We start from the raw sequence: 24,852 nt of genomic DNA on the forward strand, positions 1-24,852 counted from the left end.
ACCCTGATGTACACAGGGCTGTTACTTGCCCTATCAGCCCAAACACCAAACTTCCCGACTGTCACAATGCGGGCTGATCGTTTTCCAGAGCAGTGATATTTTCAGTTGTGTGAGACTGAATCGCGATCCCCGATTTCACTGGAGCAATCCCGTGTCAGCATTCCCAATTCCTGTTTCAGGAAGGTCGGGATCCGGTAGGACGTGATGTAAATGACACCGGCTTGTTAAATAGGTGGAGTGCACACAGTGTGCCTGACACTCCAGCCCCGAGGAATTGAAGATTGGTGAGAAGTGAGGATAAGTGCCCGGTGTTAGTGAGTGATTGCTGGGCTGGGAGAGGGAGCCGGCTCCGGGAGCGCAGGGTATCCAGAGAGAAGTGGGGGGCACAGAGTCCTCTCCGAGCCCCTGAATCCAGCCGCTGAGGGATCCACTCACTCCTTGTACTGAGCCTCAAGGTACATCCTGTTTTCTTATTCTATTCAACATTTCTGGGGAGTTGTCGCAAATGTTGGGATAAAGTTGAAATTTCTCTCGTCCTAAAAGCCCTGGTGCTGTAGTTTGAAGGTTGCTGGGGGAATGGTCGCGGGTTTTTGTGCTGTCAATCAGTGAGAACTTGCCAATCTGAGCAAGGCATTTTCTGCCCCAGTTTCTATAAAGCAGCTTTGTTTTTTGGTGCAAAAATCAATTTTCCTCCCTGAGCCCACAGTCCAGAACAATCTGTACAACACGGGCAGCCAGGGCTGGTTTCAGGTGTAAAATGTGGGATTCCGAGGAAGCAAAAGTGCGCATTTTAGGATATATAATTCACCGTACACCAGTCACCGTGCACAGCAGTGTGTGTATCAGTCACTGGACAGCAATTTATATTGTTCAATGTGCACAACATTGTGTGCATCGATCATTGTGCACAAGTGCATCAGTTTCTGCACAATGATGTGTGCGTCAGTCACTGTACACAAGTATTTCAGTCACTGCCAACATTTCAGTCACTGAACAACGTGTGCATTAGTCACCGTGCACAAGTGCATACATTAGTTATTGTGCACAAGTGTATAAGTCACTGCAACAATGTGTGTAGCAATCACCGTGCACATCAATCACCGTGCACATCAATCACTGTGCACAAGAGTATCAAGTCATTGTGTGCAATTCTGTATATTAGTCACTGTGCACAGTATGTGTCAATCATTATGCACAACATGTGTACCAATGAATGTGCACAGCAGAATGCATGTGTACAGTAAAGTGTATTAATCACTGTGAACAGCAGTACTAATCTGTGCAAAATCATTGTGCACAACAAAGTATGTATCAATAATACTGTTTAACAATGTGTATCAATCAGTGTGAACAATGTGTATCATTTGAACACAAGAATGTGTATGGGTTATTGTGCATAGCAAAATGTATCAATTATTGTGCAAACATCAAATACTGGACAGTAGAATATATAAATCATTGTACACGACTGAGTGTGTTAATCACTGTGCACGACAGAGTGTATCAGCCATTGTGTGCAGCATTGTATATCAATCAGTATATCACAATGAAGTGTCCATCAGTAACTACGCACAACAGTGTATCACTGTGCTGTTTGCACCACTCTCCCTATTAACACCATTCATTTCACTTCGTATATCACGTGCCCACCTCATATAGACCCCTGAGTTTTATTACGGCAGTTATATTAATTACATATTAAACACAGGTTGTTAAACTGCATTTTGTATTATCATTAGTAAAGTGGGAAACCACTGCCAGAAAGCAAGTTGTAGATCACCTGTTGTCCTTTCAGTTTAATTTTAATATAAATGTATGCAAAAGATTGAAATACATTAAGAAAAAATAAAAATTGTGAAATGAGAGTAAATTAAGTTGATGCTTCCCTTCCCTGGGGACTGTCAGAGGATCTAATAGTAAAAAGGCTCTTGCTTCTTGTGGTTTCAGGCAGATCTTGAAGATGAATTATTACCCCGAGGCAATGGCTGGGAGCTGCAGTTCCTACCCTCCACCTTACATGGGCCCGTTGGTAAGTTGTACTGACAGCCAGGCACCCTGCTCCCTGAGCCTCGAGAGAGAGGCAGGAAATGGAAAAAACACACTGCCCAGGCAAAGGTGCAAGTAAAAGGAAACATTACTCCCCTGTCACAGCCCCAACATACTCCCTCTGTTAACTATCCTCGTAATAAGGAGGGGGGTTGAGGTGTAGGAGAGCTTACAATCTCCAAACTCAACAATCAGAATGTGCCGGCAGATCGCCAGGGTTGTGAAATAAACAGAAAAGAGACACGTTGAATGTTGAAACACAGTAGAGTAGGAAACTCAGTCTCCTTAGCTGTTATGATGTGGAGATGCCGGTGATGGACTGGGGTGGACAAATGTAAGGAGTCGCACAACACCAGGTTATAGTCCAACAGCTTTGTTTGAAATCACGAGCTTTCGGAGGCTTTCACTCACCTGACGAAGGAGTTAAGCTCCGAAAGCTTGTGATTTCAAATAAAGCTGTTGGACTATAACCTGGTGTTGTACGACTCCTTACATTTGTCCTTAGCTGTTAGGCTATGTTAAAGGACCAATCAAAATGTACCATAGTTGGCCGTGTCAGATATAGTCACTGAATTTGCATAACAAACATAGACCCAGCAACTGGATTGCACATCACCCATTTTACTGACCTAAAACGAGTGCATAAGCGTCCAATATGGTAGGCATTGTGCACGCGCTTATTTTGCACCAGAAGTGTACTACCTGCTATATTGGGAAAGGTGCCCCCATAAATGTCCAGGGTGCACGCCTGAATCAGGAGTTAGGACCTTTGTATATGTAAATAGGCGATCTAACGCCTATTTAAGGCCAGTTTATGAAATTTGTTTGCACATTACCATAGAATGCACCGTGCACGGTGCGGTCAGTTTCATCAGGAGCTTGGCAACCAAACCAGCCGTCCTTAAAGTGACCGCTAAAGCCTGCCACGGGAAAGGTAAACTTGAACTCTTTTAAATCCCCATGCCGTTGCCGGTCACCGGTCACCTCCCCTCCCCCAGTTGGCTACCCCCTCCTATGATCTTAGCCAGCGACTAAGCCGGCTATCGGTGAGTTGTATCTGGGGCCACGACTGGCGCCTGCAGCTCATAAGCAAATGAGGCCAGTGGACCAATTTGCCGTGCCTGCCGCTGGCCTCATTAGGAGCCACACATTAGGAGTAAGACCTTGATCTACTCCTCTGGCACCTCCTCCTCTTTTGAGCAACTTACCCTGTTACCTAGCTACAAGCATACGAACCTATCAAAATTGATGGCAGGAAAAGACTTAATTGTCCATCAGCCTGTCCCACACAGTGTTTCAGGATACAGACATTCCCACCCCAGCTGGAGCCTCTCCTGAGAGAGGCGAAAAGCCAGATGAAAACCCAGGCTAATTGGGGGGGGGGGGGGCGGACATCTGGAAAACTCCTCGCCAACCCCTTAGGTGACCAAATCTAGTCCAGGAGATCACCCAGGCCCTGATACCTACCTCATGTACGAGGTGATCTTCGTCCCAGCCAGAAACAGGTCCAGCTTTCACTTGAAGGAATCCAGCGAATCAGTGTTCACCGCACGAGCCGGCAGCCTGTTCCACAGGTCCACTATTCTCTGGGAAAGAAGAACAGACTCCTAATAACTGACCTAGTTCTGCCCTTGTAAGTGTGACCCCTGGTGCTTCCTAACCTGTCCAGTTGAAACAATTGGCCTATACAAACATAATCTAATCCTTTTATTATCTTATAGACCTCGTTTAAATCACCAATAAATCTGTGCTACCTTAAGGCATAGAGACCCAGCTCTTTGAGCCTATCTGGGATGCTTTAAACCAGGAATTAATCTTAATCTTGTGGTCCTACTCTGTACCCTGTCCAAAGCCTTAATATCACACATCACGTGAGACCAAAACTGGACACAGAATTCTAGCTGAGGCCTAACCAAGGTTCTGTACAAGGTCAAAATAGGACAGAATTGCACTCCAGCAATGGTTAGCCCTCCAGGGGATGAGGAGGGGGGAAGTAAAGGGGAGAGAAAGATTATAATTAAACATGATACCATTAAAGGAGATGTGGCGGCTGGGTATTTTCAGTGAGAGCTCATTAATGAAAAGGTCACGGTGGGTTTGCGTAATTGAGATGGTTTATTGATGTCGCTGGAGCAAAGATTTCTTCATTCATCTTCACTGTGGTTAGATCAGAGATTGGGCAATGCCAGAGGCAAATGGGAAAGATACAGCAGATCTCAGCCCCTCTGTCTGGCGATCAGCAATAAACTCTCTGCCTTGAGCCCTCACTCACTGCTCTTTGCATTGAGCAATTCAATACTGGCTTTCTGTCTTTTTCTGACATGGACTACTCTGAAGTTATTAGTACAAACTGAAGGAATAATAGGCTCCCTTTACTTGCTAACTGCAGATTGAGACAATGCAGTACATTGGTGTACTAATGTGCAGCACAGGGGGTCGTGACATGGTTGCAGCACAATTTCCACTCTGCTACTCCACATGACTGCAGGTTGTATCTCAGACACGTTGCTGCGGACAGGCATTGAGTGGAATATGTGCTTCCTGCTGGAATAGGCTGGTTGTTGGTCCAGTGCAGAGTTATCTGGATCTGAGTGGGAAGAACCTCAGTGCTAGTGACAGGTCTATCACTGCAGGATCCGTTTGTGAGCCCTGGAGCACTGTAGACCCAGTGGGATGGCTGTGTTGGTAAATGAAAAAAAAATGTCACACTAGCGCAATAGCTGTTCTAAGGTTGAGGTACAGAGTAGGAGTTTTAAATGGCACCTGACCTGTGCTGTACCTGTCCTGGGAGTGTTTGATGGGACAGTGTAGAGGGAGTTTTACTCTGTATCTAACCTGTGCTGTACCTGCCCTGGAGGTGTTTGATGGGACAGTGTAGAGGGAGTTTTACTCTGTATCTAACCTGTGCTGTACTTGCCCTGGGAGTGTTTGATGGGACAGTGTAGAGGGAGCTTTACTCTGTATCTAACCTGTGCTGTACTTGCCCTGGGAGTGTTTGATGGGACAGTGTAGAGGGAGCTTTACTCTGTATCTAACCTGTGCTGTACCTGCCCTGGGAGTGTTTGATGGGACAGTGTAGAGGGAGTTTTACTCTGTATCTAACCTGTGCTGTACTTGCCCTGGGAGTGTTTGATGGGACAGTGTAGAGGGAGTTTTACTCTGTATCTAACCTGTGCTGTACTTGCCCTGGGAGTGTTTGATGGGACAGTGTAGAGGGAGTTTTACTCTGTATCTAACCTGTGCTGTACCTGCCCTGGGAGTGTTTGATGGGACAGTGTAGAGGGGGTGGTACCCTGCATGTAATCTGTGCTGTACCTGATTCCCATCACTCCTTCCTGAGTGGGTCCATCAAACAAGACACTGGCTGGGATTGTGTCCCCTAATAAGAAGTTAGTAAGTAACAATGGGATAGGGTATGTATCTGAAGTGAGCCTCCATATAATGAAATGTTGCTTGCTGTGTTTCAGAGGCAGGACCCTGTTGACATGTGTGAGGACCCACCAATGGTTGGATTTCCTGATAACTGCTACCAACAAAGATTCTACTACCCACAGCAGGACGAGCTCGCAGCTCAGGAGGTACCCACTGGACTTGAGTATTTCAATCCAGGTAAGAGATATCAAGGGGCATGAGGCACCAATTGCCCCCCTCCCCCCATAAAAAAACTGTTCTTCGCAAATCCATTTCTGAATGTATCTGACTTTATTATGGAGGTGGCTTGGAGCAATGGGTTGGAAAACTAGCATTTCAACTTTCGAAATGGGTTCAAATCTAGACTGACCATAAGAAGGAGGGTTTCCTGCCTCTGCTGAAGGTCTTATCTTTGATGACACACGGATGAAGATTTTCTCTTTCAGATGCAGAACGTATATCTCCAGTGAGACTCTCCCTTTTTGATTAAGTTCTTCTGTCTTTGATGGTTATTTCCTCTCTCTGATCTCCTCTGTCTGATAATCTGCTCTCTCTGATGACGGCCTCCTTTCTGAGATGGAGGTCCCCTATCTTTTTGACAAAGGTTAGCTATCTGACCTCTAATGAGTATCTCCTCTCTCTGATGAAGGTCTCTTTCTAATGGCTATGAATAAAGTGAAAAGAAAAAGAACCTGAAATAATTCCAGAAAATGCTGGAAATACACAGCAATTCCATTGACATTTGAAAGAGAAAAAGCAGGTTGACACTTTGAATAGAAAACTTCATCAAAACTGCTGTGAATGACGTGAAGTTAGTTTGATCTCCTTTAATTCATTCATGGAGTGAAACCCACAAATGCTGCTTTAACTCTTATTCTTAGGGGTAGTTCAGAAAGGAATGAAAGGAACTGTAAATGTGCTGATGCTGCAGGAGTTTACCTTCTTGGGTTTAGCGATAGTTCAGTGGTAGGACCTGTCCATCAGTCTGACTGAACGGACTCACTCCTAACCATGCAGCGTTCACTGGATGGAAAGTGTGCCAGCATTTCCCACTCACCCCTTGGCTCTCCAGCCCAGATACCCACCCACTTCGCTCAGCACCACAGTAAACCAGGGTTTAAAGCACAGTCTCATGCTGCATTTCACATGTTGATTGAAAAACAAAATGCAGACTGAGGCCTGTAATCTGATCGTGACGTGAATGTTGGCAAGTGATGTGAGACAGTCTTGAGCAGGTAGTCTCACCTCACTTGGGCCTTGCAGTATAACCACATCCAATGCAAAAAAAAATCCATTTAAACTTTATTTGAATGTTTAAAAAGGCCCAGCAGATTTCTGATGTTAATAAAGTGCTAACAGTACAGTTGATTCCTTGTTTTACACTAAAAATGTCACTGGCATTCCTGACGCTGGTGAGGAGAGCGGTGCGGAGCAGATAGTATAACTCGGTGCTGCTGGTTGGCACCACTTAAAACAGCGGTGAGTGTCAAAGTGTTACTTTTAGCAAAAAAAAGTGGCAGAATTAATTCCAGAAAGAACAGTAGCGTACCACAAACCAACACAATAATAATGCCTTGTGATCAACCATGAACTACTAACAGGAAGGCTAGCTGTGCACCTGGTGCAGAGTTACCACATGTCTGATGTGACCCTTAACACAAACCACATTGAGTCATCAGCACTAAAACAGCAGATCTATCACAACCTTTCTTGTGACTCTCTATTTTAATTAAAATGGTTAGTGCTTCTTCCAAATTTCCTGTCTTGTTCCTTCTAAGTTCCAGGTAAGTCTTCCTCCACGCTCTTCTTTCTCCCTGTAATGAGACTTGAGTACATAATCTAGACTGACAATCCGGTGCAGTACTGAGGGAGCGCTGCGCAGTTGGAGGTGCCATCTTTCGGATGAAACTGAGGCCCTGTCTGCCCTCTCAGGTGTACGTAAAAGATGCCATGGCACTATTTGAAGAAGAGCAGGGGAATTCTCCCCAGTGCCCTGGCCAATATTATCCCTCAATCAACATCACTAAAACAGATTGTCTGGTCATTATCATATTGCTGTTCGTGGGACCTTTACGCATTTCCTACATTACAACAGTGACTACACTTCAAAAGCACTTCATTGTTTCCCCTGGCTGGAGAGTCGAGGACTAGGGGACATGGTCGCAGGATGAGGGGTCGGCTACTTAAGACTGAGATGAGGAGGAATTTCTTCACTCAGAGGGTTGTGAATCTTTGGAATTCTCTGCCCCAGAGGGCTTTGGACGCTCAGTCCTTGAATATATTCAAGGCTGAGATAGATAGATTTTTGGACTCTAGGGGAATCAAGGGATATGGGGATCGGGCAGGAAAGTGAAGTTGAGGTTGAAGATCAGCCATATGAACATACGAATTAAGAGCAGGAGTAGGCCATTCGGCCCCTCGAGCCTGCTCTGCCATTTGATATTTTAGAGTTGTGCCCTCTAGTTTATATTGCCTCTCCTCGTTCTTCCTACCGAAATGTATCACTTTGCATTTTTCTGGGTTAAATTTCATCTGACACTTGTCCACCCATGCCACCAGCCTGTCTATATCCTCTTGAACTCCATCACTATCCTCCTCACTGTTTACTACCCTTCCAAGTTTAGTGTCATCTGCAAATTTTGAAATTGTGCCCTGTACACCCAAATCCAAGTCATTAATATATATCAAGAAAAGCAGTGGTCCCAGCACTAAGCCCTGGGGAACACCACTGTATATCTTCCTCCAGCCCGAAAAACAATCATTCACCCCGACTCTCTGTTTCCTGTCCCTTAGCCGATTCTGTATCCATGTTGCTACTACCCCCTTTATTCCATGGGCTGCAATCTTGTTAATAAGCCTCCCATGCGGCATTTTATCAAACACCCTTTGAAAGTCCATATACACCACATCAACCACATTGCCCTCATCTACTCTCTCTGTTATCACATCAAAAAACTCTATCAGGTTAGTTAAACACAATTTGCCTTTAACAAATCCATGTTGGCTTTTCCTAACCAATCCATCCTCATCCAAGTGACTGTTAATTCTGTCCCGGATTATCGTTTCTAAAAGTTTCCTCACCACTGAGGTTAAACTGACGGGCCTGTAGTTGCTGGGTTTATCCTTACACCCTTTTTTTGAGCAAGGGTGTAACATTTGCAATTCTCCAGTCCTCTGGCACCACCCCCGTATCTACGGATATTTGGAAGATTATGGCCAGTATCTCCACAATTTCCACTCTTATTTCCCTCAGCAACCGAGGATGCATCCCATCCGGACCGGGTGACTTATCTACTGTAAGTATAGCTAGCCTTTCAAGTACCTCTTCTTTATCAATTTTTAGCCCATCCAGTATCTCAACTATATCTTCCTTTGCTGAGACCCTGGCAGCATCTTCTTCCTTGGTAAAGACAAATGCAAAGTACTCATTTAGTACCTCTGCCTCCATGAGTAGATCTCCTTTATGGTCCCTAATCGCCACCCCCCGCCCAACTCATACTCCCCATTTACTATTTATATGCCTGTCGAAGTCTTTTGGATTCCCTTTTATGTTGGCCACCAGTCTAGTCTCATACTCTCTCTTTGCTCCTCATTTCTTTTTTCACTTCCCCTCTCAACTTTCTATATTCTGCCTGGTTCTCTCTTGTGATGTCAACCTGACATCTGTCATTCGCCCCTTTTTTCTGTTTTATCTTACTCACTATCTCTATTTCTTATGTTCTTACGTTCTTATTGGCTGTAAAGCGACTTGGGACAGCCTGAGGTCATGCAAGGTGCTATATAAATGCAAGCTTTTCTTTTCTATATCTTTAATTTGACCATGTTGAAATGAAGACTCATCGTTCCGTGTCTTGCTCGAACTCATTCTTTCCCAGACTCTCGAAACTATGGAATTCATCATGACCGGCAGTCTTCCCTTTCTGGAAAATCCCCAATTTTGATGTCGCCTAATCACTATACTTGACTCACCTTTACTTTCCTCCTACTCATTTTCATCATAGGTGGTGTCCTGCAATCATAGAATCATAGAAAGTTACGGCACAGAAGGAGGCCATTTGGCCCATCGTGTCCATGCCGGCTGAAAAAGAGCTATCCAGCTTAATCCCACTTTCCAGCACTTGGTCCGTAGCACTGTAGGTTATGGCACTTCAAATGCACATCCAAGTACTTTTTAAATGAGTTGAGGGTTTCTGCCTCTACCACCCTTTCAGGCAGTGAGTTCCAGACCCCACCACCCTCTGGATGAAAAATTTCTCCTCAGCTCCCATCTAATCTTTAAATCTATGCCACCTGGTCACTGACCCCTCTGCTAAGGGAAATAGGTCCTCCTTATCCACCCTATCTAGTCCCATCATAATTTTATACACCTCAATTAAATCTCCTCTTAGCCTCCTTTGTTCCAAAGAAAACAACCCCAGCCTATCCAATCTTTTCTCACAGCTAAAATTCTCCAGCCCTGGCAACATCTCGTAAATCTCCTCTGCACCCTCTCTAGTGCAATTGCATCTTTCCTTTTATGGTGGTGACCAGAACTGTGCGCAGTACTCAAGCTGTGGCCTAACCAATGTTTTATACAGTTCTAGCATAACCTCCCTGCTCTTATATTCTATTCGTTGGCTGATAAAGGAAAGTATCCTGTTTGCGTTTTTAAGCACCTTATCTACCTGTCCTGCTACCTTCAGGGATCTGTGGACATGCACTCCAAGGTCCCTTTGTTACTCTACACCTCTCAGTATCCTCCCATTTATTGTGTATCCCATTGACTTGTTTGCCATCACAAAATGCATTACCTCACACTTTTCTGGATTGAATTTCAGTTTTTTTATTCGTTCATGGGATGTGGGCGTCGCTGGCGAGGCCGGCATTTATTGCCCATCCCTAATTGCCCTTGAGAAGGTGGTGGTGAGCCGCCATCTTGAACCGCTGCAGTCTGTGTGGTGAAGGTTCTCCTACGGTGCTGTTACGTGGGGAGTTCCAGGATTTTGATCCAGCGACGATGAAGGAACGGCGATATATTTCCAAGTCAGGATGGTGTGTGACTTGGACTGGAGCATGCAGGTGGTCTTGTTCCTATGTGCCTGCTGCCCTTGTCCTTCTAGGTGGTAGAGGTCGCGTGTTTGGGAGTTGCTGTCGAAGAAGCCTTAGCGAGTTGCTGCAGTGCATCCTGAGGGTGATACACACTGCAGCCATGGTTTGCCGGTGGTGAAGGGAGTGAATCTTTAGGGTGGTGAATGGGTTGCCAATCAAGCGGGCAGCTTTGTCCTGGATAGTGTCGAGCTTCTTGAGTGCTGTTGGAGCTGCACTCATCCAAGCAAGTGGAGAGTATTGCATCACATTCCTGACTTATGCCTTGTAGATGGTGGAAAGGCTTTGGGGAGTCAGGAGGTGAGTCACTCGCCACAGAATACCCAGCCTCTGACCTGCTCTTGTAGCCACAGTATTTATGTGGCTGGTCCAGTTAAGTTTCTGGTCAATGGTGACCCCAAGGATATTGATGGTGGGGGATTCGGCGATGGTAATGCGTTGAATGTCAAGAGGAGGTGGTTAGACTCTCTCTTGTTGGAGATGGTCATTGCCTGGCATTTGTGTGGCGCAAATATTACTTGCCACTTATCAGCCCAAGCCTGGATGTTGTCCAGGTCTTGCTGCATGCGGGCACGGACTGCTTCATTATCTGAGGGGTTGCGAATGGAACTGAATACTGTGCAATCATCAGCGAACAGCCCCACTTCTGACCTTATGATGGAGGGAAGGTCATTGATAAAGCAGCTGATGATGGTTGGGCCTAGGACACTGCCCTGAGGAACTCCTGCAGCAATGTCCTGGGGCTGAGATGATTGGCCTCCAACAACCACTACCATCTTCCATTGTGCTAGGTATGACTCCAGCCACTGGAGAGTTTTCCCTCTGATTCCCATTGACTTCAATTTTACTAGGGCTCCTTGGTGCCACACTCGGTCAAATGCTACTTTGATGCCAATGGCAGTCACTCTCACCTCACCTCTGGAATTCGGCTCTTTTGTTCTTGTTTGGACCAAGGCTGTAATGAGGACTGGAGCCGAGTGGTCCTGGCGGAACCCAAACTGAGCATCGGTGAGCAGGTTATTGGTGAGTAAGTGCCGCTTGATAGCACTGTCGACGCCACCTTCCATCACTTTGCTGATGATTGAGGGTAGACTGATTGTATTTGTCCTGCTTTTTGTGGACAGGACATACCTGGGCAGTTTTCCACATTGTCGGGTAGATGCCAGTGTTGTAGCTGTACTGGAACAGTTTGGCTACAGGCGCGGTTATTTCTGGAGCACAAGTCTTCAGCACTGCAGCCGGGATGTTGTCAGGGCCCATAACCTTTTTTGTATCCAGTCCACTCAACTGTTTCTTGATATCTCGTGGAGTGAGTCGAATTGGCTGAAGACTGGCTTCTGTGATGGTGGGGATATCGGGAGGAGGCCGAGATGGATCATCCACTCGGCACTTTTGGCTGAAGATGATTGCTAATGCTTCAGCCTTGTCTTTTGCACTCACGTGCTGGACTTTGCCATCATTGAGTATGGGGATGTTTACAGAGCCTCCTCCTCCTGTTAGTTGCTTAATTGTTCTCTTTTCTGCCCACCTGACCAGTCCATTGATATCTTCCTGCAGTCTACAGCTGTCCTTTGTCGCTTTGGCCCTTTACTTTGGCATCTCAGTAAGAAAAACTCCAAATTCCTGTAACACACAGCTAACGGAAAGTCCCTCCATCAGTAAGTTAAAGTAAACTGATGCATTTCCTTAATCAAACCTAAAGTAGCACAATATTCTTAGATTTTTTTTCAGCAAAAAAAGGTTTCTAAATGGATGTTGAATTCTTTAAGACCCCCGAACTCAATATCATGCGTTGCTTCCTGCCCCCCCATGACACCCCCTGATACTCCATGCCAGTTGTGCCACTTTTTGCCATCCCTAGCAAACCTCTTTTAATGCTACTTTGTCGCAAATATTGTGATGTACGTAGCAGAAGCCTTGTATGTCTCACCTATGGATTGTTTTGTTGTTCTGGGAAGCACCAGGCATTTGCTCTCTGGTTCCTCCAATGGCAAAGGGGGGGCTCAGGATCTCAGGCTATGGGGAAATGTGGTTATGTATTCAGCCCTACCATTCCATTGCACGGCCTGTCTCACCATTCTCGCTTTGAGAGCCACGGTGGTGCATGGCAGTATCACTGTCACCAACATTGGAGGCTAGAGTCAACTAATGAAATGATTCAGTAACCTACCTGGTGCTGCCACTTAATCTACCAACCAATCTCCATATTTTTTATTCATTGTTTGCCCAAGTGCTCAGTTCTGCTCCAATCCAATGTTTGAAACCTTGGATGATGTTCTTCAAGATTCCATGGACAGTTTTCTCTTCGGTCTCTTTCTTTACTCTTTTCCTCAAGGCACCAACCTTCATTTCCTTTTCTCATTTGCTTTATTTCTTTCTGCCTCTGACCCTCCACTTCGATTCTCCCTCTCTCTTTCTTCGACCTGAAACGTTAACTCTGTTTCTTTCTGCACAGATGCTGCCTGACTTGCTGAGTTGCTCCAGCATTTTCTGTTTTTATTTCAGGTTTCCAGCATCCGCAGTATTTTGCTTTTGATTAAGTACTTTTGAAGTGTAGTCACTGTTGTGATGTAGGCAAACTCATCAGCCAATTTGCACTCCTTCAGTGCTGCACTGAAGTTTCAGCCTCGGTTATGTGCTCAACTCTTGAGTGGGGCTTGAAGCCACAGCCTTCTCATTTAGAAGCAAAATGCTACTGATTGAGCCAAAGCTCACACCTAGGCTCAAATTATCTCCATATTACGCTGAAACAAGACTGAGATGGCTCCATGTTGCAATGACTGGAGTTGCTCTGTAATTACATGCCAACAGAGCAATGTGGTGACAAATTTTTAAAAATTGCTACAAGTTTTTGAAAATAGTTCAACGCATACACGGTCAGGCTCAAAATCAGCTCTTGGCGATAAAGCTTCCCAGGTCTCATTTACAAATATTCCATCCAAACCGGAATACACTCTGTTATACTTGGCATGTAAACCATTCCTTAACACTGTGGAAATACAGATCACAAGGTGACACCACCACACTTACCATGTAGCTGCCAATGTGCTTTCTGCCTCAATATTTGTATTTCTTCCTCTACCCTCCATTTACTCCATTGATCTGTATACTTAGACTTTTATGGGATGGGGACGTTCTCGTCTGTAATGAGGCATTGGTGTAGTGCCAATTTAAGATCTCAAATACCTCAGTAAGATCACCTCTAAGCCATTTGACCGGGAATTTCCTTGGAGCTGCTACCGCTACCGTAACTTTGCCAGAAGCTTGGCGGAAACCTCCTTTATGTGCGTAAATGAGGTTTCCGATGCACTTACGGCGAAGTTACTGAGGAAATTCTCGGCCTTAGTCCTTTCTCATACTCAGGTGCCAAGTGCCATCCATCAACTTAGTTTTGTTTCTTTTAACTTGGTTGCTCTTCTTTCTCATCCCCCCAAGGCTGAGATGCCCCCAACCAGAACACTACACAACACTCAAGATGGGGGATGGACCAGTGCTTCATGTAAACTAATGGTTGCTTCTCAGGACTTGTGCTCTCTCTCTCTTGACATAATCCTAAGATACTGTTTGCCATTTTCACCACCGTTGTGCATTGTGTTTGAGGGGGTTTCCACAAGTCTCGCCTGTAGACTGTCCTCATTTGCATGAAGCCAAGCCCTCTGTCAGTGCAGTTGATCTAAAAGGTCATGCACAAAGTACAGATTTGTTTTTTCAATTTATTGGAAGAAGGCAGTTTTGCAGAATAATATATTTTTTTGATTAACTGTGTTAGGCACACACTGATCTGGGATTACCAGTGAGGGTGAACACACAGTGCAGAACAGATCTAGTTCTGCACCACTTAGCAATCTCACTCAGAGAAACCACAGAATGGCTGGTATGGGAAATGGAAAAATGTCACGTTAGTGCAGTAAGGAGATAGCTTTCTGAGGCTAGAGCTGAACACATTGCTGAGACAAAGTAAAGGGAGCATTACTCTGCTTCTGAGTAAAGCCTGTATGTTGAGGATGGGTTGGATGGTTTGATCATATTCATTAATTTGGCAAAAGTTTCAATTTAAAGAGGAGTATTTGCCAATTCTGGTACTGCTCTCATGTCTTAGATCAAGGCTGATCTATGACTTCCTATTGCAACACTGCCACTTGTTGCTTTAGTGCTGCATATATTATTGCTAAACTCACGTTAGAAACTAAAAGAAAACTTTGTAAAATGTATTGTTGGCTGATACGAGACTCCAAGCTCTGAAAGATTCATACCTGTTGATTGCAACTTGGTCATGAAATATGCAAAACTGTGACTTTATAAAGAGTGTGCACATATTCATAACTGTGTTAGTTTGTTATCACTGGTTAGCAGCAAGAGTCGAATCGTTCATTTACTGAATCTGCATCATATCATGTGTGGTTAAATGCTGGGTCTGTTTTGTACTTCCCAAAAACACAGAACACAAATGAAATAGGCTCTCCTGTATCCTGGATATTGAGATACTGATTGGACTGGGTATTATTGGTGGACCTGATGTAAGCTCTACTTGGATAATGGTTTGCTTGGTATCAGTGACATTTCCAAATTCAGTTTAGCTCTTGCTTTGCATTCCTCTGTATTAGGTGTGTTATGGTACATTAATAAAGATCGTTAACAACATCTATTGAAATTGCTGATTTGATATTTATGGGATTTCTCGCTGATACCTGTAAATTCAATTCAATATATTGAATCTGGGTTTAAGTCTATCTACAGATAATAAACATTTAATTCCTTTGCAAAACCATGAGCAGATCCAGGTATGTTGCAGTCTAAAGGTAGGTGCTATATTAAATCACCAGCTGCTGTTTTGGGTCTAAACTTTCATATTTCATATTTTCATTGCCATCATATTAAGAGTTGTGGGATGTAGGACTACTTTCTTGTTAGTCTGTTGGTCCTGATACCTTTCATCAATATCACAGTCCTCCATCCCAGTGAGATGGCTGAATATTGTCATTTAAGATTGACTTTTGCAATGTCGTAGAGCTTGTTCATATTTCTTGATGTGTTACTTGCTTTCTCTGTAAATATTTGTAAATATCTGGTAAAGATTAAGGATTACAAGACAGTGATACTAAAAAGGGCTGACACTGGGATGCTTTCGTACTTTACAACCTCCATCAAATAGGGTGTAAAGGTGGATGTGACTTGAGCATTTTGTAAACTCTGGCATCATAAACCCTGGCATCATACACCCTGGCACCATACACCCTGGGATCATAAACCCTGGCACCATACACCCTGGCACCATACACCCTGGCACCATACACCCTGGCACCATACACCCTGGGATCATAAACCCTGGCACCATACACCCTGGGATCATAAACCCTGGCACCATACACCCTGGGATCATAAACCCTGGCACCATACACCCTGGCACCATACACCCTGGCACCATACACCCTGGCACCATAAACCCTGGCATCATAAACCCTGGCACCATACACCCTGGCATCATAAACCCTGGCATCATAAACCCTGGCACCATATACCCTGGCATCATAAACCCTGGCATCATTAAACCCTGGCATCACATACCCTGGCATCATTAAACCCTGGCACATACACCCTGGCATCATAAACCCTGGCATCATACACCCTGGCATCACATACCCTGGCATCATTAAACCCTGGCATCATACACCCTGGCATCATACACCCTGGCATCATACACCCTGGCATCATACACCCTGGCATCATACACCCTGGCATCAATTCCACTAGGTCATAAACCTCCTTGAAAAAAACCATCATAAGGTCTGTAACTGTGCTGTGTCAGACCGGGTAGTACTTGATGCCGACACTGAATGCCTGATATAGGAAATGTTCCATTCTCCAGTGTTAACATTTCCTACCTGAGCACAAAAAAGGGAAATAAGCACTTCTCATGCCATTTTCTTTTTTAAACATACATTGCCTTGCCCCTCAGGTCTGCTGGAATGGGCAGCTGGATCCAGGAGCTCTGCTAAAGCAAACCTGGCATCATCAGAACCCCATAATCATAAAAACAATCCCAACTTCCAGCAGTGAGGTGGTGTGACCCTGGATGAAAGCCCATTGGTCCCAGCTCAATTCTACACTATCTGTCGCACGAACCTGGCTCCATTGGGAGGCAGCTAAAAGAACAGGACACCATGTAATAAAATAAAATAAAATGTAACACAAACTCTTTCTTTAACCTGAACACATTTTTGATTATACGGGATTATATATTTGGCAGCTAGTCACACATCGGAACATGGTCATGTGATCAACATCAACTGTTTAATTCACACCTTATGTCATGCAACATCATTACCCAATCAAAACAAGGCATTGGTGTCACATGCCTTTCAAATACAGAATAACAGCCAGGTCATGTGATGTGATTGGTTAAGTGTCTGTTGTGTGTACTAATTACACCCTCAGAATTTGTAAGAACATTAGAAACCAACAGCGTCACAATCATTAGGGGGAAGGGGCTATCAGGGGTAGGAGAGAGAAGCGGACATGACCCATATAAAAACATTCGGGAGGGGGCATCCCCCTCATCTCCCCACCCCCATTGGTTGCACCTATAGAACACGTGAACATAGAGAGAATGCCATTCAATCCATCATGTGGGAAGCTGGAATTTGGATACATATGGCAAACCCAGAAGGTTCCAGGAGGCAAAGAGGGAGGCAGAAAGTGAAGTGATGTTAAAGAATAAAGAAAGAACCCACACTTATATAGCACCTTTCATGACCCCAGGATGTCCCAAAGTGAGATATATATATAACCGTGTTTGGAGCTTTGTTTGGAAGAAGTAGAAGAACCTTTTATCTGGTGCTCACACGTGTCTTCACAATATACAATCAGCCCTATCATAGACTGTACACCACCCATTTAAACTCCTGAGGAAAAGCTCTGCATAAATATTCCCTGATAGTTAAAAGAAATCAAGCAAAACTCCATAATATTTATCTATCTGTCCCATCTCCACTACTCAGTCATGGTCTGCTGCCCTCCACAGATAACATTCCCTATTTCACCCTGGCCTCACCCCTAGGGCACAGGAACCATTGTGGTCCATCCATAGTTAGAGCCTAAACCCAGCCCTAGAACTTCCCATTGTAATCTGAACCAGATGTATATTCAGGCCATTTTTGAAGGAGTTAATTAACGTGGAATCAACTGTTATTTTGCAGTTTGTACTGTATGTACAGCACTGGACCTTGCAGGAGAGAGTGTGTGATTGTTATCAGAGAACAGGAAGTTGCTCAGTTTTATCATTTTTATTCTACATACCTCCTCAAGGGAAAGACGGAAACGAATTAACCTGCATTTACATAGTACCCTATCACATCCTCAGAATGTTCACAGCCAATGAATTACTTTTGAAGTGCAGTCACTAATATGTAGACAAAAACAACAACCAATCAGCACACAGTAAGATTCTACTAAAAGCGATGGAATGATCGATCAGTTGGTGCCGTTGGTTTAGGGATGAATGTTGTCCAGGAAGTCGGGAAAATTGTTTGCTCCTCTTTGAATAGTGCCATGGGATCTTTGACATCAGCCTGAACAGGCAGATGAAGCCTTCTGAAAGGCAGCATCTCTGACAATGCTGCACTCTCTCAGTACAGCATCCTATCCCTGTTCCCCACTGCCCCCTCTCCTTTGGCCAGGACAATAGGTAAGCGGGACAGTGAGTATCTCCGGCCAGCTGATATTTCTGTGGCCACCATCAGCACCACCTTTGATTGGAGAGTTACAACACAGAACAGACCTCGACAATTTCCCATTGTTCTTTTAGTTTCCAATCCCCAATTCCACCAAAATGGTGCGAAACCTATCATCGACTGAGTGAACCGAGAGCAATTCATGCAGTTAATGCAAACAGGTTCATAGGGTATTGTCCTTGATAATAGATAGACCTTAGGTTACTTCTTCTGTTACCTCACTCTCATTCATACCCTACTCAATTTCCCACTATTTCCACAGTGCAAATGTAGTAATCACATTTGACCTCAACAGTTACCTTCAGAGGGATATGGGTTTTCAACTCCTCCAACTCCACCAGTCACCACCCTTAAACCTTCATTAATATTAATTTCACTGACGTGCTCTCCCAATAACAAGGTTCTACCATTTTGTGGCTGGGTCATACAGACCAGGATTGTTGCAGGCTTCAAGCCCAGGCCTGAGTTAGCTAATCTCTTCTGGGGTGATAGACTAGGTTTTATAGTTGGCCTCAAGTCAGGCCGGAGGAAATTATCTAATATTCCTGCCCCTTAATGCAGTCCTGTTGATGCTTGTGGTTGGTTGAGAACAGGATTGGATTAAGTCGTGATGCCCTCCATAGTTAATGCCCATGGACACTCAATGTCTGAGCTTAATGAATAATGGCCAATGGAGTGAGGTATCAGAGGGCAACTGGCATGCAGGCAAACGTAACCCACCAAAGAATCATGTCACCAAGAGGGGTGGGAGTGAAATGGAGAAAATTGTCAAGTAAGCAAAATATCACTAGTGTATTGATGAGGCACAGGAAATTGCTATTTCACTCCCTTCCCCCCACAACCCCACACACCCACTCATGCAATGATGATCAGGACACCAAGAATCCATCCGCACCCGTGAGGAGACAAAATGTGTCAAAACATACTGGGGGATTGGAGATAGAGGGATTGACACACTGGGGGATTAGAGATTGAGGGATAGACACACTGGGGGATTGGAGATAGAGGGATAGACACACTGGGGGATTGGAGATAGAGGGATAGACACACGGAGAGATTGGAGATAGAGGGATAGACACACTGGGGGATTGAAGATAGAAAGATAGACACACAGAGAGATTGGAGATAGAGGGATAAACACATTGGGAGATTGGAGAGTGAGGTTAGATGCACGGAGAATGAAGAGGGAGCGATAGATACACTGGAGAATTAGAGGTGGAATGAGATAGGCTGATGTAACTTTGAAGTTGGTGAGTTGCTTTTCTTTTACAGGTTCACCAGACCTGTAGGTAATTGCAGCTTGCATGGTGGATGAAAAGAATTTTTCAGCTCTGACTCAAGGCCAATTGCATTGCTGAAGGGACAGTGTTTGATTGTTTCTGTCTAAGGAATATTTTAAAATCCAGAGTGTCTGAAAATCAGTTGGAGCATTGGTGTCTGTAGTTTGTTTCTGGAATGATTATGCTGTTCATTGGCAGGGATGAGCTGGACTGTTTTAAGGGTGGAGGCTGCTTGTAATTAGACAGCGTTCACTGGGCGTCCTTACGGTAATGCGATCTTATAACATTCTTTGGAAACTGGGCATTTATTGAAACTTGAAATCCATCCCTAACAGTGCTAAGCTGTAACACTGTTAGTTTGCTTCAAAAACATAACTGTTCAGAAACCCACCCTCTCAGCCTTTTTGCAATGAACTCTTTCACATGGGGTGAATGAGAATGGAATATTCAGATGATTGTCACCTATGGGTGGGTATTACCTGTGTGCGGGCATTACCTGCAGGTTGGTGCCACCTAAGGGTGGTTGTCATCAGCTTGTGCTGTTACCTGTGCATGAATGGGTGTGACCCCATATATGGGTGTTACCAGTATGCAGGTATTGCCTGTGTGCAGGTGTTACCTGCAGCAGTTGTGTCCCCCTGTGACCAGGTGTTACCTGTGTGGGAGTAGGTATCACCTGTGCACGATGTGTAGCTACCTGTTGGTGGGAGTTACATAAGAACATAAGAGATAGGAGCAAGAGTAGGTCATTTGGCCTTAGAGCCTGCTCCGCCATTCAGTGAGATCATGGCCGATCTGATTTTTACCTCAACTCCACTTTCCCGCCCTTTCCCCATATTCTTTGACTCCCTCGCTGATCAAAAATTTGTCTAACTCAACCTTGAATATATTCAATGACTCAGCCTCCACTGCTCTTTGGGACAAAGAATTTCAAAGGTTCACAACCCTCTGAGAGAAGAAATTTCTTCTCATCTCCATCTTAAAAGGGCGACCCCTTATTCTGAGATTATGCCCCCTAGTTCTAGATTCCCCTATGAGGGGAAACGTGGTCTCAGCGTTAACCCTGTCAAGCCCCCTCAGAATCTTATATGTTTCAATAAGATCTCCTCTCATTCTTCTAAACTCCAGTGAGTATAGGCCCAACCTGCTCAATCTTTCCTCATAAGAAAACCCTTCCATACCCAGAATCAACCAAGTGAACCTTCTCTGAACCGCCTCCAATGCAAGAATATCCTTCCTTAAATAAGGGGACCAAAACTGTACACAGTACTCTAGGTGTGGTCTCAGGGTAGTCGGGTACGGTAGCATAGTGCTTATGTTACTGGACTAGTAATCCAGTAGGCCTAGACTAATAATCGGGACTTATATAAGTTCAAATCCTGCCACGACAGCTGGGGAATTTAAATTCAATTAATTAAATAAAATCTGGTCTAATAAAAAAAAAACTAGTAGTAGTAATGGTGGTCATGAAACTACCGGATTGTCGTAAAAACCCATCTGGTTCAATAATATCCTTTAAGGAAGGAAACCTGCCGTCCTTACCCGGTCTGGCCTATATGTGACTCCAGACCCACAGCAATGTGGTTGATTCTTAATTGCCCTCTGATATGGCCTAGCATAATCTCGCAATAAAAAGTCAAAAGAATCAAGGCAAACCAAGCCCAGTCGACCCTGCAAAGTCCTCCTCACTAACATCTGGGAAAGTGTGCCAAAATTGAGAGAGCTGTCCCACAGACTAGTCAAGCAACAGCCTCACATAGCCATACTCACGGAATCATACCTTTCAGCCAACGTCCCAGACTCTTCCATCACCATCCCTGACTATGTACTGACCTACCAGCAGGACAGACCCACCAGAGGTGGTGGTATAGTGATATACAGTCAGGAGGGAGTGGACCTGGGAGTCCTCAATACTGACTCTGGACCCCACGAAATCCCATGGCATCAGGTCAAACATGGGCAAAGAAACCTTCTGCTGATTACCACCTACTGTCCTCCCTCAGCTGATGAATCATTCGGGACTTGCAATGTCCATCACTAAGAGTGGCTCGTTAGCACCACTGCTGGCCGAGTCCTGCCAGACTGGGCCTGCGGCAGGTGGTGAGTGAACCAACATGAGGGAAAAACCTATTTAACCTAGTCCTCACCAATCCACCTGTCGCAGATGCCTCTGTCCATAACAGTATTGGTAGGAGTGACCACCGCACAGTCCTCGCGGAGACAAAGTCCCATCTTCACACGAAGGACACCATCCAAAGTGTTGTGTGGCACTACCACCGTGCTAAATGGGATAGATTCAAAACAGAACTAGCAGCCCGAAACTGGGCATTCATGAGGCGCAGTGGGCCATCAGCAGCAGCAGAAATGTATTCCTGCACAATCTGTAACCTCATGGCCTGGCATATTCCTCACTCTACCATTACCAACAAGCCAGGGGATCAACCCTGGTTCAATCAGGAGTGTAGAAGAGCAAGCCAGGAGCAGCACCAGGCGTACCTAAAAATGAGGTGCCAACCTGGTGAAGCTACAACACAGGACTACACGCATGCTAAACAGCAGAAGCAACATGCTATAGACAGAGCTAAGCGAATCCACAACCAACGAATCAGATCAAAGCTCTGCAGTCCTGCCACATCCAGTCGTGAATGGTGGTGGACAATTAAACAACTAACGGGAGGAGGAGGCTCTGTGAACATCTCATCCTCGATGATGACAGAGTCCAGCACGTGACTGCAAAAGACAAGGCTGAAGCGTTTGCAACCATCTTCAGCCAGACGTGCCGAGTGGATGATCCATCTTGGCCTCCTCCTGATATCCCCACCATCACAGAAGCCAGTCTTCAGCCAATTTGATTCACTCCATGTGATATCAAGAAACGGCTGAGTGCATTGGATACAACAAAGCCTATGGGCCCCGACAACATCCCAGCTGTAGTGCTAAAGACTTGTGCTCCACAACTATCTGCGCCTGTAGCCAAACTATTCCAATACAGCTACAATACTGGCATCTACCCGACAATGTGTAAAATTGCCCAAGTATGCCCTGTCCACAAAAAGCAGGACAAATCCAATCTGGCCAATTACCACCCCATCAGTCTACTCTCAATCATCAGCAAAGTGATGGAAGGTGTCATCGACAGTGCTATCAAGCGGCATTCACTCACCGATAACCTGCTCACTGATGCTCAGTTTGGGTTCTGCCAGGACCACTCGGCTCCAGACCTCATTACATTCTTAGTCCAAACATGGACAAAAGAGCTGAATTCCAGGGTGAGGTGAGAACAGTGGCAAATGGAATTTAACCCGGAAAAGTGCGAGGTGATGCACTTTGGAGGGACTAACAAGGCAAGGGAATACACAATGAATGGGAGGACCCTAGGCAAGACAGAGGGTCAGAGGGATCTTGGTGTGCAAGTTCACAGATCCCTGAAGGCGGCGGAACAGGTAGATAAGGTGGTAAAGAAGGCATATGGGATACTAGCCTTTATTAGCCGAGGCATAGAATATAAGAGCAAGGAGGTTATGATGGAGCTGTATAAAACACTGGTTAGGCCACAGCTGGAGTACTGTGTGCAGTTCTGGTCGCCACACTACAGGAAGGATGTGATCGCTTTGGAGAGGGTGCAGAGGAGATTCACCAGGATGTTACCAGGGCTGGAGCGCTTCAGCTATGAAGTGAGACTGGGAAGATTGGGTTTGTTTTCCTTGGAGCAGAGGAAGCTGAGGGGGGACATGATTGAGGTGTACAAAATTATGAGGGGCACAGATAGGATGGATACTAAGGAGCTTTTTCCCTTCGTTGAGGGTTCTATAACAAGGGGACATAGATTCAAGGTTAAAGGCGGGAGGTTTAGAGGGGATTTGAGAAAGAACTTTTTCACCCAGAGGGTGGTTGGAGTCTGGAACTCACTGCCTGAAAGGGTTGTGGAGGTAGGAACCCTCACAACATTCAAGAAGCATTTGGATGAGCACTTGAAATGCCATAGCATACAAGGCTACAGACCAAATGCTGGAATATGGGATTAGAGTAGACAGGGCTTGATGGCCGGCGCGGACACAATGGGCCGAAGGGCCTCTATCCGTGCTGTATAACTCTATGACTCTATGACTGAGAGTGACTGCCCTTGACATCAAGGCAGCATTTGACCGAGTGTGCCACCAAGGAGCCCTAGTAAAATTGAAGTCAATGGGAATCAGGGGGAAAACTTTCCAGTGGCTGGAGTCATACCTAGCACAAAGGAAGATGATAGTGGTTGTTGGAGGCCAATCATCTCAGCCCCAGGACATTGCTGCAGGAGTTCCTCAGGGCAGTGTCCTTGGCCCAACCATCTTCAGCTGCTTCATCAATGACCTTCCCTCCATCATACGGTCAGAAATGGGAATGTTCGCTGATGATTGCACCGTCTTCAGTTCCATTCACAACCCCTCAGATAATGAAGCAGTCCGTGCCTGCATATAGCAAGACCTGGACAACATCCAGGCTTGGGCTGATAAGTGCCAAGTAGCATTCGCGCCAGACAAGTGCCAGGCAATGACCACCTCCAACAAGAGAGAGTCTAACCACCTCCCCTTGACATTTAACGGCAATACCATCGCCAAAGCCCCCACCATCAACATCCTGGGGGTCACCATTGACCAGAAACTTAACTGGACCAGCCACATAAATACTGTGGCTACAAGAGCAGGTCAGAGGCTGGGTATTCTGCGGCAAGTGATTCACCTCCTGACTCCCCAAAGCCTTTCCACCATCGACAAGGCACAAGTCAGGAGTGTGATGGAGTAATGTCCACTTGCCTGGATGAGTGCAGCTCCAACAACACTCAGGAAGCTTAACACCATCCAGAACAAAGCAGCCTGCTTGATTGGCACCCCATCCACCACCCTAAACATTAACTCCCTTCACTACTGGCGCACCTTGGCTGCAGTGTGTACCATCTACAGGATGCACTGCAGCAACTCGCCAAGGCTTCTTCGACAGCACCTCCCAAACCCGCGACCTCTACCACCTAGAAGAACCAGGGCAGCAGGCACATGGGAACAACACCACCTGCACGTTCCTCTCCAAGTCACACACCATCCCGACTTGGAAATACATCGCTGTTCCTTCATCGTCGCTGGGTCAAAATCCTGGAACTCCCTACCTATTAGCACTGTGGGAGAACCTTCACCACACGGACTGCAGTGGTTGAAGAAGGCAGCTCACCACCACCTTCTCAAGGGCAATTAGGGATGGGCAATAAATGCTGGCCTTGCCAGCGACGCCCACATACTATTAACGAATAAAAAAAATATAGCACCCTG

The 24,852-nt window shown here is 45.4% G+C and overlaps 1 protein-coding gene across 1 annotated transcript in view; it reads left to right on the forward strand.

Moving 5' to 3' along the window:
* Nucleotides 1-272: 272 nt before the first annotated feature.
* Nucleotides 273-24,852, forward strand: part of ets1 (v-ets avian erythroblastosis virus E26 oncogene homolog 1) — a 112,787-nt gene continuing 88,207 nt past the window's right edge. Inside the window, exons 1-3 of the mRNA XM_067971103.1 lie at nucleotides 273-455; nucleotides 1,948-2,029; nucleotides 5,514-5,655. Coding sequence (XP_067827204.1) covers nucleotides 1,961-2,029; nucleotides 5,514-5,655 — 211 coding nt within the window. The 5' untranslated portion in view covers nucleotides 273-455; nucleotides 1,948-1,960. The remainder of the gene's footprint in view (nucleotides 456-1,947; nucleotides 2,030-5,513; nucleotides 5,656-24,852) is intronic.

This window comes from Heptranchias perlo, chromosome 33, assembly GCF_035084215.1.
Source record: "Heptranchias perlo isolate sHepPer1 chromosome 33, sHepPer1.hap1, whole genome shotgun sequence".
NCBI classification, from domain to species: Eukaryota; Metazoa; Chordata; class Chondrichthyes; order Hexanchiformes; family Hexanchidae; genus Heptranchias; species Heptranchias perlo.